This window comes from Macaca nemestrina, chromosome 12 (assembly GCF_043159975.1).
Source record: "Macaca nemestrina isolate mMacNem1 chromosome 12, mMacNem.hap1, whole genome shotgun sequence".
Classification (NCBI taxonomy): domain Eukaryota; kingdom Metazoa; phylum Chordata; class Mammalia; order Primates; family Cercopithecidae; genus Macaca; species Macaca nemestrina.
In genome coordinates, this window is record NC_092136.1 from 125,196,523 (window position 1) to 125,209,241 (window position 12,719).

Genomic DNA, 12,719 nt, shown 5'->3' on the forward strand with positions numbered 1-12,719 from the left:
ATGCTTTAGTTCTCACCCAGAGTGTAAGCTAAAGTCAGTTGATGACCTGTGAGTTCTTACACAGTTTTGTCCCTTACATTACTTCTCTGACCTCAATTCTGCTTTGCTCCCCCTTGATCATAGCTATATCAGCCTTCTCATTGTTCTCCAAGTGCTCCAGGCATACTTCTACCTCACTGTTTTTGTAACGACTCTTCCCTATGCCTGGAAATGCTTTTTCCAACGGGACTTATTTGCATGTCTTATTCTCTCACTTTCTTTGGATATTGACTTCAATGTCATCTTTCCAATAAGCCTTTCCTGGCCATGCTATTTAAAATGATTTCCCCTTCCCTCTAACACATTTCTTAAATTTTTAAAATTTTCACTATCTTGTGGACATAAGCAATCCAACACATTTCTTCATTTTATTTTCCTCCATTGTACTTACCATCATTTAGCTTATTTTTAACTTTATTTGAATTTATTTTACGTTATTTTGTCTCTCAGTAGAATGTAGGATTTAAGAGATCAAGGATTTTTTTCTATTTTGCTCACTGCTGAATACCTAATACCTAGAATAATGCCTGGCACAGAGTAGACCTAATAAAATATTTGAATGGATGGAGTAATAAATAAAAAGCAGGTTTTAAAAAAAAACCTTAAGCATGTTTTAAAAAAAAAGAAACTTAAGCCTGTTTAAGTGGTTTGGGTATAGATCCTGTAGAGAGGAAGAGGCTGACAGTCTAAGAGAAAGGGAATAAGTAACAGGATCAAGATCCCTGAGGAGGTAGAAGGGTATAGACTCCAAAGCACAAGTAGAGAGATGAACATTCGATAGGAGAATGGAAGGGATGAAACGATGTATAGTAATACAAGTAACTTCGATTTGATAGGGATAAGTTGATGTAGTTTCTGTCTAATGGCTTTCTCTCTGAAATGGAAGGTGGTAGTGTAGGTACTGGATGGTAGTCTTGGGAATTACAGAAAAGTGTAGTTTTGAAAAGATCCTTGTGGAGAAAAGGAAAAGAAACTAGAGAAACAGAATTATCTGGCAATATTGAAGTTTGGCTAGGGATTGTAACCATAAATTTACAGTGGTGTCATTTTCCATATAATATTCTTCTTTGTAAAGCTTTTCCAGGGAATCAAAGAATTTTGGCTAGAACAGATTCATAATGTTTATTGCTATTGTCATAAATTATTTTTTATTTTAAAAAGTTCTAGTCCTTTAGCCAGGTCTGTCGTCTTCATAGAACATTGTTCTGTTACCCACAAAAGATGCCATTAAGATTGTGACCTGGGCCAGGCATGGTGGCTCACACCTGTAATCCCAGTACTTTGGGAGGCTGAGGCGCGTGGATCACGAGGTCAGGAGATCAAGACCATCCTGGCTAACACAGTGAAACCCCATCTCTCCTAAAAATACAAAAAAAAAAAAAAAAAAAGCTGGGTATGGTGGCGGGCGCCTGTAGTCCCAGCTACTCAGGAGGCTGAGGCAGGAGAATGATATGAACCTGGGAGATGGAGCTTGCAGTGAGCCGAGATCACTCCATTGCACTCCAGCCTGGGCAACAGAGCAAGACTCCATCTCAAAAAAAAAAAGATTGTGGTCTGCGCATACTCCACACTTTGAACATGCCTACAGGTCATACTTAGGTATTGTAAAATACCTAATTGGACAAATGAGTCTTAGTAATTTTATAAGTTGGCCACATTTTTTATAAAATCATATAGGAAGGCTTTGTTTTATATCTTATAAAAATTTTGTGTTAAATAAATAGATTTAGACGTAGTTTTACTTCTTCAAGTTGCCAGTTGAGTTAATTTAAAAACATATTTGCGTAGAAGACTTGAAAGCATTTGTATTTGTTTTCTTTTTTAGGGGCAAAAAGGCCCCGAGTCACTTCAGGTGGTGTGTCAGAGTCTCCCAGTGGATTCTCTAAGCACATTCAATCCAATTTGGACTTCTCTCCAGTAAACAGTGCTTCTAGGTAAGACTGATAAAGATTAAGTAGTTTTTGATTGTAGTATCCCCTATGAAGAATAATACATGTATGTGTTTTTTCATAATATTCGACATTAATGAACATAATACTGTAAGCATGAGAACTTTTGTGTGATATAAGAAAGGCCTGATAGATTTTATTTTATGTATGTTTCCTTCTGTCTTAATGCCTTAGTGAAGAAAATGTGAAGTACTCCAGTTCTCAGCCAGAACCACGCACAGGTCTTTCCTTATGGGATACCAGTCCCTCATACATTGATAAATTGGTACAAGGGATCAGCTTTTCCCAGCCCACATGTCCTGATCATATGCTTCTGAATAGTCAGTTACTTGGAACCCCAGGATCCTCACAGGTGAGGGAATTTCATTTTTTTAATAAATAATGGCAGCTCTTTATTTTTTATTGTCTTAAAGTCCTTTTTTAATGTGTAAGTCTTAGATATATAACTTTTAAATCACCTGTATTTTTTTGTCAAGGAAGAAAGAGAAGAGGGAGGCCTTCATGCAAAAGAATTTTAAGTCATACTAAATAGCTATGATATTACTGTCTTTAGTCATAATGGATTTATTCAGTTGTCTTCTGTTTGACATGTAGAACCCCTGGCAGCGGTTGGTCAAAAGAATGACACGATTCTTTACCAAATTGGATGCAGACAAATCTTATCAATGCCTGAAAGAGACTTGTGAGAAGTTGGGCTATCAATGGAAGAAGAGTTGTATGAATCAGGTGTGTTTCATTGATTTTCATTATACCTTTTCCTGAAGAAAAATTGAAATATTTGAGTAAAAGCTATCATTAGTATATTTTTTAAATACAGGCGGTGGCTCACACCTGTAATCCCAGCTCTTTGGGAGGCCAGGGTGGGCGGATCACCTGAGGTCAGGAGTTTGAGACCAGCCTGGCCAACATGGTGAAACCCTGTCTCTACTAAAAATACAAAACTTAGCCAGCATAGTGGTGCATGCCTGTAATACCAGCTTCTCGGGAGACTGAGGCAGGTGAATTGCTTGAACCTGGAAGACGAAAGTTGCAGTGAGCCGAGATCCTGCCAGTGTACTCCCGCCTGGGTGACAGAGTGAGACTCTGTGCAGTGAGCCGAGATCCTGCCAGTGTACTCCCGCCTGGGTGACAGAGTGAGACTCTGTCTCAAAAAAACCAAACAAACATAAAAATACAAAGTAATTAGTTAATTTGAAAAAGAAACTAAATGTTGTCTACCTTAAGAAATAATATATTTTTTTAAGTTTTGTTTATTATTTTTTTTATTTTTAGCTACTGTGCCTGGCCTAAAATAATATTTTTTAAAAGACCTTTTAATTGTTATTAAAAATGTTAGGGAGCTGGAATCATTATTTTCTTAAAAACTGTATATACTTAAACTGTAGACAATAATGGTTGACTGCCTACCATGAAAGACGAACACATTAGCAATCCCACACTTTCTTGCATCTCCCTTGATTGCACCCGTCAATTTTTATTGTTTATATTATTAGAACATAGTTATAACATTGGTATTCTAAACTGTGTTTAAGGCTTTTCAAAAAAAAGTTAATGTCAATGAAAAACAAATAGGGAGCTGTTTTATACTGAAGGAGACTAAAGAGGCCTGATAGCTAAGTGCAGTGCATGGTCTTTCACTAGATCATATATTTGGAAAAAATTAAAAAAACTACCACGGACGTTATTGGAACAATTGGGGAAATTTGAATATGGACTGTATATTAGGTAATGTTTTTGTATCAGCATCAGATTTCTTGGGTGTGATCATACTGTGGTTTGTAGCAGAATGCCCTTGTTCCAAGGAGAAACATGTGGAAGCAAAGTTGAAGTGAAGTGATATCTTCTTTCAGCTTAAAATAAAAAAAAAATAAAGGGCAAACAATTACATAAAGGCAAATAAACACCCACATATCTAGTAGATAAGGCCAATGAAGAGTATATGGTTATTTATTGTATTCTTCTTTCAGTTTTTCTGTAGATTTTTCAAAATTAAAAGTTAGGGGGAACTGTTACTGTGTAGAAATCTGAGGTCAGCCTGATAGTCTTCTTACTCACATAGGTGATTCACTTTTTCTCAGGTCGACTCAGAGATAAAATTTTCTTAACGTAAGAATCATCACTTTAACCATTTAAAAATGTAAAATGCAGTGCTTTTTAGTATATTCACAAGGTTATGCAACCATCACCCCTAATTCCAGAACGTTGCATCACCACAGGGGAAAAAAAACAAAACCTCTGTACCACCTAGCAGTCACTCCTTATTCCTTTCTTCCTCCATTCCCGAGCAACTTCGAATCTACTTTCTGTCTTCAGGGATTGCCTCTTTGGACATTCTATACAAATGGAATCATATAACATGTAGTCCTTTGGGTCTGTCTGCTTTCATTTAGCATAATGTTTTCAAGGTTCATAGCATTTATCAGTACTTTATTCCTTTTTATGACTGAATAATATTCCATTGTGTGTATGTACTGCATTTTGTTTATCCATTCATCCATTGATGGACATTTGGGTTGTTTCTACTTTTTGGTCTTTATGAATAATACTGCTGTGAACAATCTTGTACCAGTTTTTGTGTGACCATATGTTTTTAATTTCTTAGATATATATGGAGGAGTAGAATTGCTGGAGCATATGGTAACTCTTCATTTAACTTTTTGAGAAACTGCGAAATGATTTTTCCAAAGCATCTGTACCATTTTACATTTCCATCAGTAATGTAAGAGAGTTCCAATTTCTCTACATCCTTGCCAACACTTATTGCCTCCCCTTTTTGCTATAGCTATCCTAGTGTGTATGAAATATTATCTCATTTTGCTTTTGATTTTCCTTTCTCTAAAGACTAATGATCTTGAGCATATTCTTACATGCTTACTGGCCATTTCTTTATAACAGTATCTGGATCTTTTGTCCATATTTTAACTGGATTGTTTTTATTGTTGAGTTGTTAGAGTTCTTTGTACATTCTGGACACTAGAACCTTGTCGGATACCTGATTTGCAAATACCCCATTCTGTGGGAGAAATCTCCCATTCTTTTCGTTTTCTTGTTAGTGTTGTTTGATGTACACAAGTTTTAGATTTTGATGAATTCCAGTGGATCTATAATTTCTCTTTTGTTGCCTATGCTTTTAGTGCCAAATTTAAGAAACTGTTGCCTAATATAAAATTGTAAAGATTTATACTTTATGCTTTCTTTTAGGAGTCCCAGCCTCCTGAGTAGCTGGGACTACAGTCTTAAAGTTTAGCTCTTACATTTAGGTCTTTGTCCATTTTGAGTTAATATTTGTATATAGTATGAGGTAGGGTCCAAATGCAAATGTTTGTATGTGAATATTCAGTTTTTCCAGCACCATTTGTTGAAGACATCTTTTCCTATGAGATGATCTTGGCACCTTTGCTGAAAACAGATCAGTCATAGATGTATGGGTTTATTTCTGGACTCTCAATTCTTTTTTTTTTTTTTCTTTTCTTTTTCTTCCCCCATGGACTTAATTCTTTATTTCATGGATCTATATGTCTATGCTATGCCACTACCACACTATTTTGATTACTGTAGCTTTGTAGTGAGTTTTGACATTAGAAAGTATGAGTTGTCCAAGTTTGTTCTTTTTTTCAAGGTATTTTGGTTATTTGTGGCCCCTTGTTTTTCTGTCTTTTAGGATTATCTTATTTCTGCAAGAAAAAAATTTGGAATTTTAAAAGAGATTACGTTGAATCTGTAGATTAACCCGGGGAATATTTCCATTTTAGTACAGATTGAGTATTCCTTATTGGAGGTGCTCGGGACCAAAAGTTTTGTGGATTTACATTTGTTTGGATTTTGGAATATTTGCATATACATATTGAGATAACTTACAGATGAGACTTAAGTTGAAACATGAATAATTTTATTTGTGGTTCATATATACCTTATACAGATAACCTGAAGGTAATTTTATACAATGTTTTAAATAATTTTGTGCATGAAACAAAGTTTGTACATTGAACTATCAGAAAGCAAACTTATCAGGTATGAAATTTTCAATTTGTGGCATCATGCCAGCACCTGAAAAGTTTTGGAGTTTGGAATATTTTGAATTTCAGATTTTAGATTAAGGATGCTAAACTTGTAATACTAACTCTTCCAATCCAATAACATGGGGCCTTTTTTTCCATTTTTTTATGGTCTTTAATTTCTTTTAAGAATATTTAGTAGTTTTCAATGTTCAAGTCTCGCACTTCCTAGGTTAAATGTAATCCTGTTTATTCTTTTTTTTTTTTAAATCCTGATGCTGATGTAAATGGAATTTTTAAATTTTATTTTCAAATTGTTCATTGATACTATATATGCAAATGAATTTTGTGTATTGATCTTGTATCCTGAAAATTTGCTGAATTCATTAACTCCAGTAGTTTTTTTGACCAATTCTTTAGGTTTTTTTATATATTAAGATTACATTATTTGGCCGGGCGTGATGGCTTACGCCTGTATTCCCAGCACTTTGAGAGGCCAATGCAGGTGGATCACGAGGTCAAGCATTTGAGACCAGCCTGGCCAACACAGTGAAAGCCCATCTCTACTAAAAATACAAAAAATTAGCTGGGCGTGGTGGCAGGTGCTGGTAATCCCAGCTACTCGGGAGGCTGAGGCAGGAGAATCGCTTGAACCTGGGAGGCAGAGGTTGCAGCGAGCCGAGATCGTACCACTGCACTCCAGCCCAGACGATAATGTGAGACTCCATCTCAAAAAAAAAAAAAAAAAAAAAGATTACATTGTTTATCAATAGAGATGCAGGAGATTGTTTTACTTTTTTTTTTTTTTTAAACCTAGATGCGTTTTAGTTCTTTTTGTTTAGTTGCCTTGGCTAGGACTCCCAACATTATATTGAACAGAAATAGAGTGGACATCTTTGTCTTGTTCTTGATCTTAGGAGTAAGTTTTGAGTCTTTCAGCATTAAGTATGATGTTAGCTGTGGGGTTTTTGTTTTTATGATGAAAGAGTATTGGATTTTGTCAAATGTTTTCTCCATCTATTGAGATAATCATGTGGATTTTTTCCCTTTTATTAATATAATATATTAATACCTTGACCTCTTGTGCCCAAGTGATCCTCTCACCTCAGCCTCTTAAGTAGCTGGGACTACAGGTGTGCACTACCATAACCAGCTAACTTTTAAAAAATTTTTTTGTAGAGATGCAGTCTCTCTGTGTTTACCAGGCTGGATTTGACCTTCTGGGCTCAAGTGATCCTCCTGAGTAGTGAATACTATAGGTGTGCACCACCATGCCCAGCTAAATTGACAGTTTTCATCAGTCTGTTTATTTTGTCTAATGTTAGTATATCTATATCAGCTCACTAGCTATCTTGTGTATTTTCCTTTTTTTAGATAGAGTCTCACTATGTTGCCTAGGCTAGAGTGTAGTGGCTACTTGCAGTACGATCATAGTGCAATGCAGCCTCAAACTCCTGGGCTCAAGTGACCCTCCTGCCTTGGCCTCGCAAGTAGGTGGGACTGCAGGCATATACCACCATACCCAGCTACCAGCTCTCTTTTGGTTATTGTTTCCATGCTCTGTTTTTTTTTTTCCTTTTCCTTTTAGCCTATTTGTGTCTTTCAATCTAAAGTACCTTAGCCAGGTGTGATGGCTCACACCTATAATTACAGCACTTTAGGAGGCTGAGGCGGGGCAGATCACTTGAGGCCAGGAGTTTGAGACCAACAGGGTGAAACCCCCATCTCTACTGAAAATAATTTAAAAATTAGTAGGGCGTTGTGGTGTGCGCCTGTAACCCCAGCTACTGGGGAGGCTTTAGGTGGGAGGATAGCCTGAGCCATGGGAGATCGAGGCTGCAGTGAGCCGTGATCTGATTGCACGACTGCTGTCCAACCTGGGTGACAGAGCAAGACTGTCTCAAAAAAAAAAATCGCTTCTCAGCCTTTTGGCTAAGATCAAATGTAGTATCTATTCCTATCAGTTTAAAGTGCCTTAATTTATCTTCCACTTTTTGGACAGGTAGTTTTGCTGGATATAGAATTCTTAATAACTTTTGTCTTTTAGCACTTTGATTATGCCACTACTGCCTTCTAGCCTATGTGGTTTCTGATGAGAAATCAGCTGTTAATCTTACTGAGGATCCCTTTTATGTGAGACATTGCTGCTCTCTTGCTGCTTTTGTGTTTCTCTGTTGACCACAGTTTGACTATGATGTATCTTGGTGTGAGTTTCTTTGTTCATTCTATTTGGAGTTCATTGAGCTTCTCGGATATGTAAATTAATGTTTTTAATCACACTTGGGAAGTTTTTGGCTGTTATTTCTTCAGATTTTTTTTTGTACCTAACTCTCCTCTCCCTCTTGGACTCATTATGTATATTGTTGGGATACTTGTCGTACCACAGTTCTTAGACTCTGTTCACTTTTCTTTATTCTTTCTTTATGTTCCTTAGGGACAGTTTTGGTTGCTGTTTTTCCTTTATATGGGCCATACTTTGTTTCCTTACATGCTTTGTAATTTTTTGTTGAAAACTGGACATATCGTGGCAATATGTGGCAACTCCAGAAGTCAAGAGTTTCCCCTCTTGCCAGTGTTTGTTACTGCTTGATGTAGTTGTTTTTTTTAGTGATTTTTTTCTTTTTCTTTTTCGTTTTTTTTTTTTTTTTTTTTTTTTGAGATGGAGCTTCACTCTTGTTGCCCAGGCTGGAGTGCAATGGTATGATCTCGGCTCACTGCAACCTCCACCTCGTGGGTTCAAGCAAGTCTCCTGCCTCAGCCTTCCAAGTAGCTGGGATTACAGGTGCCTACCACCATGCCCGGCTAATTGTTTGTATTTTTATTAGAGGTGGGGTTTCATCATGTTGGCCAGGCTGGTCTCGAACTCCTGACCTCAGGTGCCACCCGCCTCAGCCTCCAAAGTGCTGGGATTACAGGTGGGAGCCACCGCACCCGGCCCTAGTGATTTTTCTGATATAATTTTTTAAAGTTGGTATTGTTTGTCATGCATGACTGTGCAGTTTCTGTCCCATTAGTTGTAGTGGTCAGCTAATGCTTGGACAGAGATTTCCTTAAATTCTGTGTACCAAAAACAAAAAATTCTGCAGAGGGGTTCTGTATTTGTGTTGGGGCACACCTGCAATACTCAACCGAGAAGTTTACAACGTTGCTTCAGCCTTCACTATCTCCTGTGCAAAATGCAAAGTTAGGGCACATGTAGAGCTTCGGGGTCTTCTCAGCTCCTCCCTAAGCACGTGGACTGCCCTGGTCATGGGTGTGTCTTTTTACATTCCCAGGAATATGTTGGACCTTTTCAGAGTCCTATTGCTCAGAAACATCTCACTCCCTAACCTCTTCTTCCAAACGTCTTGGGTAGTCTTTGCCCCAGTTGCTATCATTGCTTCAGGCAACAGAGACTAAAGCATTTTCCTGTAAGTGTTTTCCACAAATGCTACCCAGGAGCAGCTTTAGCGCAAGGTGAGTTACAGTTACAAAGTCGAAATAAAGACAAGCCTTTTTTTCTTGAGATGGAGTCTCGCTCTGTTTCCCAGTCTGGAGTGCAATGGTGTGATCTCAGCTCACTGCAACCTCTGCCTCCCAGGTTTAAGCGATTCTCCTGCCTCAGCCTCCCAAGTAGCTGGGATTAAAGGCACCTGCCACCACACCCTGCTAATTTTTGTATTTTTAGTAGAGACAGGGTTTCACCATGTTGGTCAGGCTGTTCTCGAACTGCTGACCTCAGGTGATCCACCTGCCTCGGCCTCCCCACGTGTTGGGATTACAGGCATGAGCCACTGCACCTGGCCAGGACAAGCCTTTTGATCAGGTCATTTTAGAGGGTCAGATCGGTTTAAGATAGTTTGTAAATGAGGTTTATTCTGCTCCTACCTGGACTTATACCTGAAATATGGACCGTTGTTTTCAAGGCTGCTACTGAGTGAGGAGCAGGGGATGGGAACAGGGTAAGTTACAATACCAGAAAGCTCACTGTTCTTACTGAGTTTCACTTGTTTTGAATAAGTTGCTGCAAGCTTTTAGTTAGTTTACAATGTTCTGAAAAAGTTGATTCTGACAGGTTTTGGCAGGTTTTTAAAATTGCTTTTGTGGAGTAATGGACTTCTGGAGTTCTTTTCTCTGCCATTTTCATTGACCTCACTCCTTGATTCACTCACTCTCAGTTCTTTGAAGTTTTTTTTTTTTTTTTGTCTTTGAAGTTTAAGAGCTTAATTCAGATGTGTTGAGTTGAATATCTTGTGTTAATTTTCCCAGAACATAGTATGTTATTTCAGTGCTGCACAGTCATGGTATAGTTGTGTGTTTTCATAGTTTCTTGAAGTAAGAATTATTACAAATACTTTTTTAATTTGGGCTGTGTTTTTCAGGCAGATCTACTGATCTTGATCGGGCTTATTCATCCAGCTATAGTCATTTGATGTCTTTACTGTGGCTGGTGGTCTAAAACATCCTTACTCCCATGTTTGGAGTCTTGGCACTGGCTGTTAGCTGAGCCTTTCTTTCCGCATCATTCAGCTAGGCTGAGCGTCTTTACATGCCACAGGAACGTTCTAAAAGACTGAAAGTGGAAGTTGCAAGGCCTCTCAAGACCTTTGCCGTCTTCTAATTGCTGCTCTAGCTTTTCAGCCACAAGTCAGGCCTTTTTCTTTCTAACGTTTTAATAATCTTGTTTTTCCTCCCATTTTATTTTCATCTTTGATTGTTTCTTCTTTCAGTGGTATATTGGTACAGTACAGTAAGTTTTGTTGCTATGAGTTCATATACACTCAGTCCCTAGGAGCTGCACCCCTGTTGATGGATTGGGTTGGGGACATACATACCCACTGGGAGAAGAGAGGCTCTGGAATGAGTGAGATTATCAGCATACTTAATATTACTCCTGTTATGGAGGTGGCCAGCAAGTTTTTTTTAATTGATACAATTATACATATTCATGAGGTATATAGTGATGTTTTGATTCATATAATGTATAGTGATCAGATCAGGATAACTAGCGTATTAATAATCTCAAACATTGGTCATTTCTTTGTGATGGGAATGTTCAGTATCCTTCTAGCTGTTTGAAACTCTATTATTGTTAAGGATAGTTATCCTACAGTGGTCTAGAACTTACTCCTATCTAGCTGTAATTTTGTATTATTTCATGAATCTCTATCTTTCCCTCCCCTCTCCCCTTCCTAGACTCTAGTATCCTCTGTTCTGCTTTCTACTTCTATGAAATTAACTGTTTTTTTGTTTCTACATATGAGTGAAAACATGCGATGTTTAATTTTCTGTTCCTGGCTTATTTCACTTAACATAATGTCCTCCATTTCTACCCATGTTGCTGCAAATGACAGGATTTCATTCCTTTATATGGCTGAGTAGTATTTCATTGTGTATATATTTATCATATTATCCTCATTTGTTTGCTTGGCTTTTTGTTTTGTTTTTTTGAGACAGGGTCTTACTCTGTCAACCATGCTGGAGCACACTGGCACAATCATAGCTCACTGCAGCTTCAACCTCCTGGGCTCAAGTGACCCTTCTGCCTCAGCCCCGCTGAGTAGCTGGTCCTACAGGCATGCATCACCATGCCTGCTAATTTTTTGGAAATTTTAGTAGAGATGAGGTATTGATATGTTGCCCAGCTTGGTCTTGAACTCCTGGGCTCAAGCAATCCTCCTGCTTTGACCTCCCAAAGTGCTGGATTATAGGTATGAACCACAGTGCCTGGCCTACTCTCATCTCTTGTTGGATATCTAGGTTGATTCCATATCTTGGCTATTGTGAATAATGCTGTAGGGATGCAAATGTCTCTTCCATATAATTTCCTTTCCTTTGGATGACATCTCATTAGTGGGATTGCTGGAACATATAGGTAGTTTTATTTGTAGTTTTTTTGAGGAACTTCCATTCTGTTCTTCATGGTGGGTTTACTAGTTTATTATCTACTCACCCATGTGGCTTAACCTTATTTTTGTTGTCTTAGGTTACTGTATCAACAACTGATAGGAGAAATAATAAACTCATTTTCAAAGTGAATTTGTTAGAAATGGATGAGAAAATATTGGTTGACTTCCGGCTTTCTAAGGTATTTTTATGTTTTATTGTATTTTTTCTGTGGAAATATTTCTATGTGAATTTTTTTAATGGCATCATGTTTGTATATATGTGACATTTGTAAATAGAAGGTTACTTGCTTTTTTCATTTAGTATTATAGCATGTGTTTTTGTTATCTGTTTTTCCCAAACATTGTTTTTTTCAAATGACGTTTTCCTTGTTATAAAAGGTTTTGTTGGACGTGGTGGCTCACGCCTGTAATCCCAGCACTTTGGGAGTCCAAGGCGGGCAGATCTCGAGGTCAGGAGTTTGAGACCAGCCTGCCCAACGTAGTGAAACCCCATCTTTACAATAAAAACCAAAAAATTAGCTGGGCATGGTGGCGGGCTCCTGTAATCCCAGCTACTCAGGAGGCTGAGGCAGGAGAATCACTTGAACCCAGGAGGCAGAGGTTGCAGTGAGCTGAAATAGTGCCATTGCACTCCAGCCTGGGTGACAATGTGAGACTCTGTTTCAAAAAAAAGTTTCTGCTTTTGTGAAAAATGTAGACAAGCAAAAAATGAGAAAATAAAAATAATTCTAAATTTTCAGTGATCACCATTAATATTTTGAAGCATTTTAATATTTTTCTTAATTTGTCTTTTAATAAAGATTATGATTTGTTGCAAATATTTCATTATAATTTAATGAACCTTTACC

The 12,719-nt window shown here is 37.7% G+C and overlaps 1 protein-coding gene and 1 pseudogene across 5 annotated transcripts in view; both read left to right on the forward strand.

The window, feature by feature from the left end:
* LOC105476258 (checkpoint kinase 1) overlaps positions 1-12,719 on the forward strand; it is a 103,999-nt gene that overhangs the window by 18,230 nt on the left and 73,050 nt on the right. For 3 of the 5 annotated variants that reach the window (XM_071076003.1, XM_071076001.1, XM_071076004.1), the window contains exons 9-11: positions 1,865-1,973; positions 2,163-2,340; positions 2,583-2,714. In XM_071076003.1, coding sequence (XP_070932104.1) covers positions 1,865-1,973; positions 2,163-2,340; positions 2,583-2,714 — 419 coding nt within the window. Of the gene's footprint in view, positions 1-1,864; positions 1,974-2,162; positions 2,341-2,582; positions 2,715-11,948; positions 12,051-12,719 lie in introns of all 5 variants that reach the window. The other 2 variants (XM_071076002.1, XM_011732008.3) reach the window with 1 other exon arrangement.
* Positions 7,896-8,038, forward strand: LOC112425689 (U2 spliceosomal RNA; annotated as a pseudogene).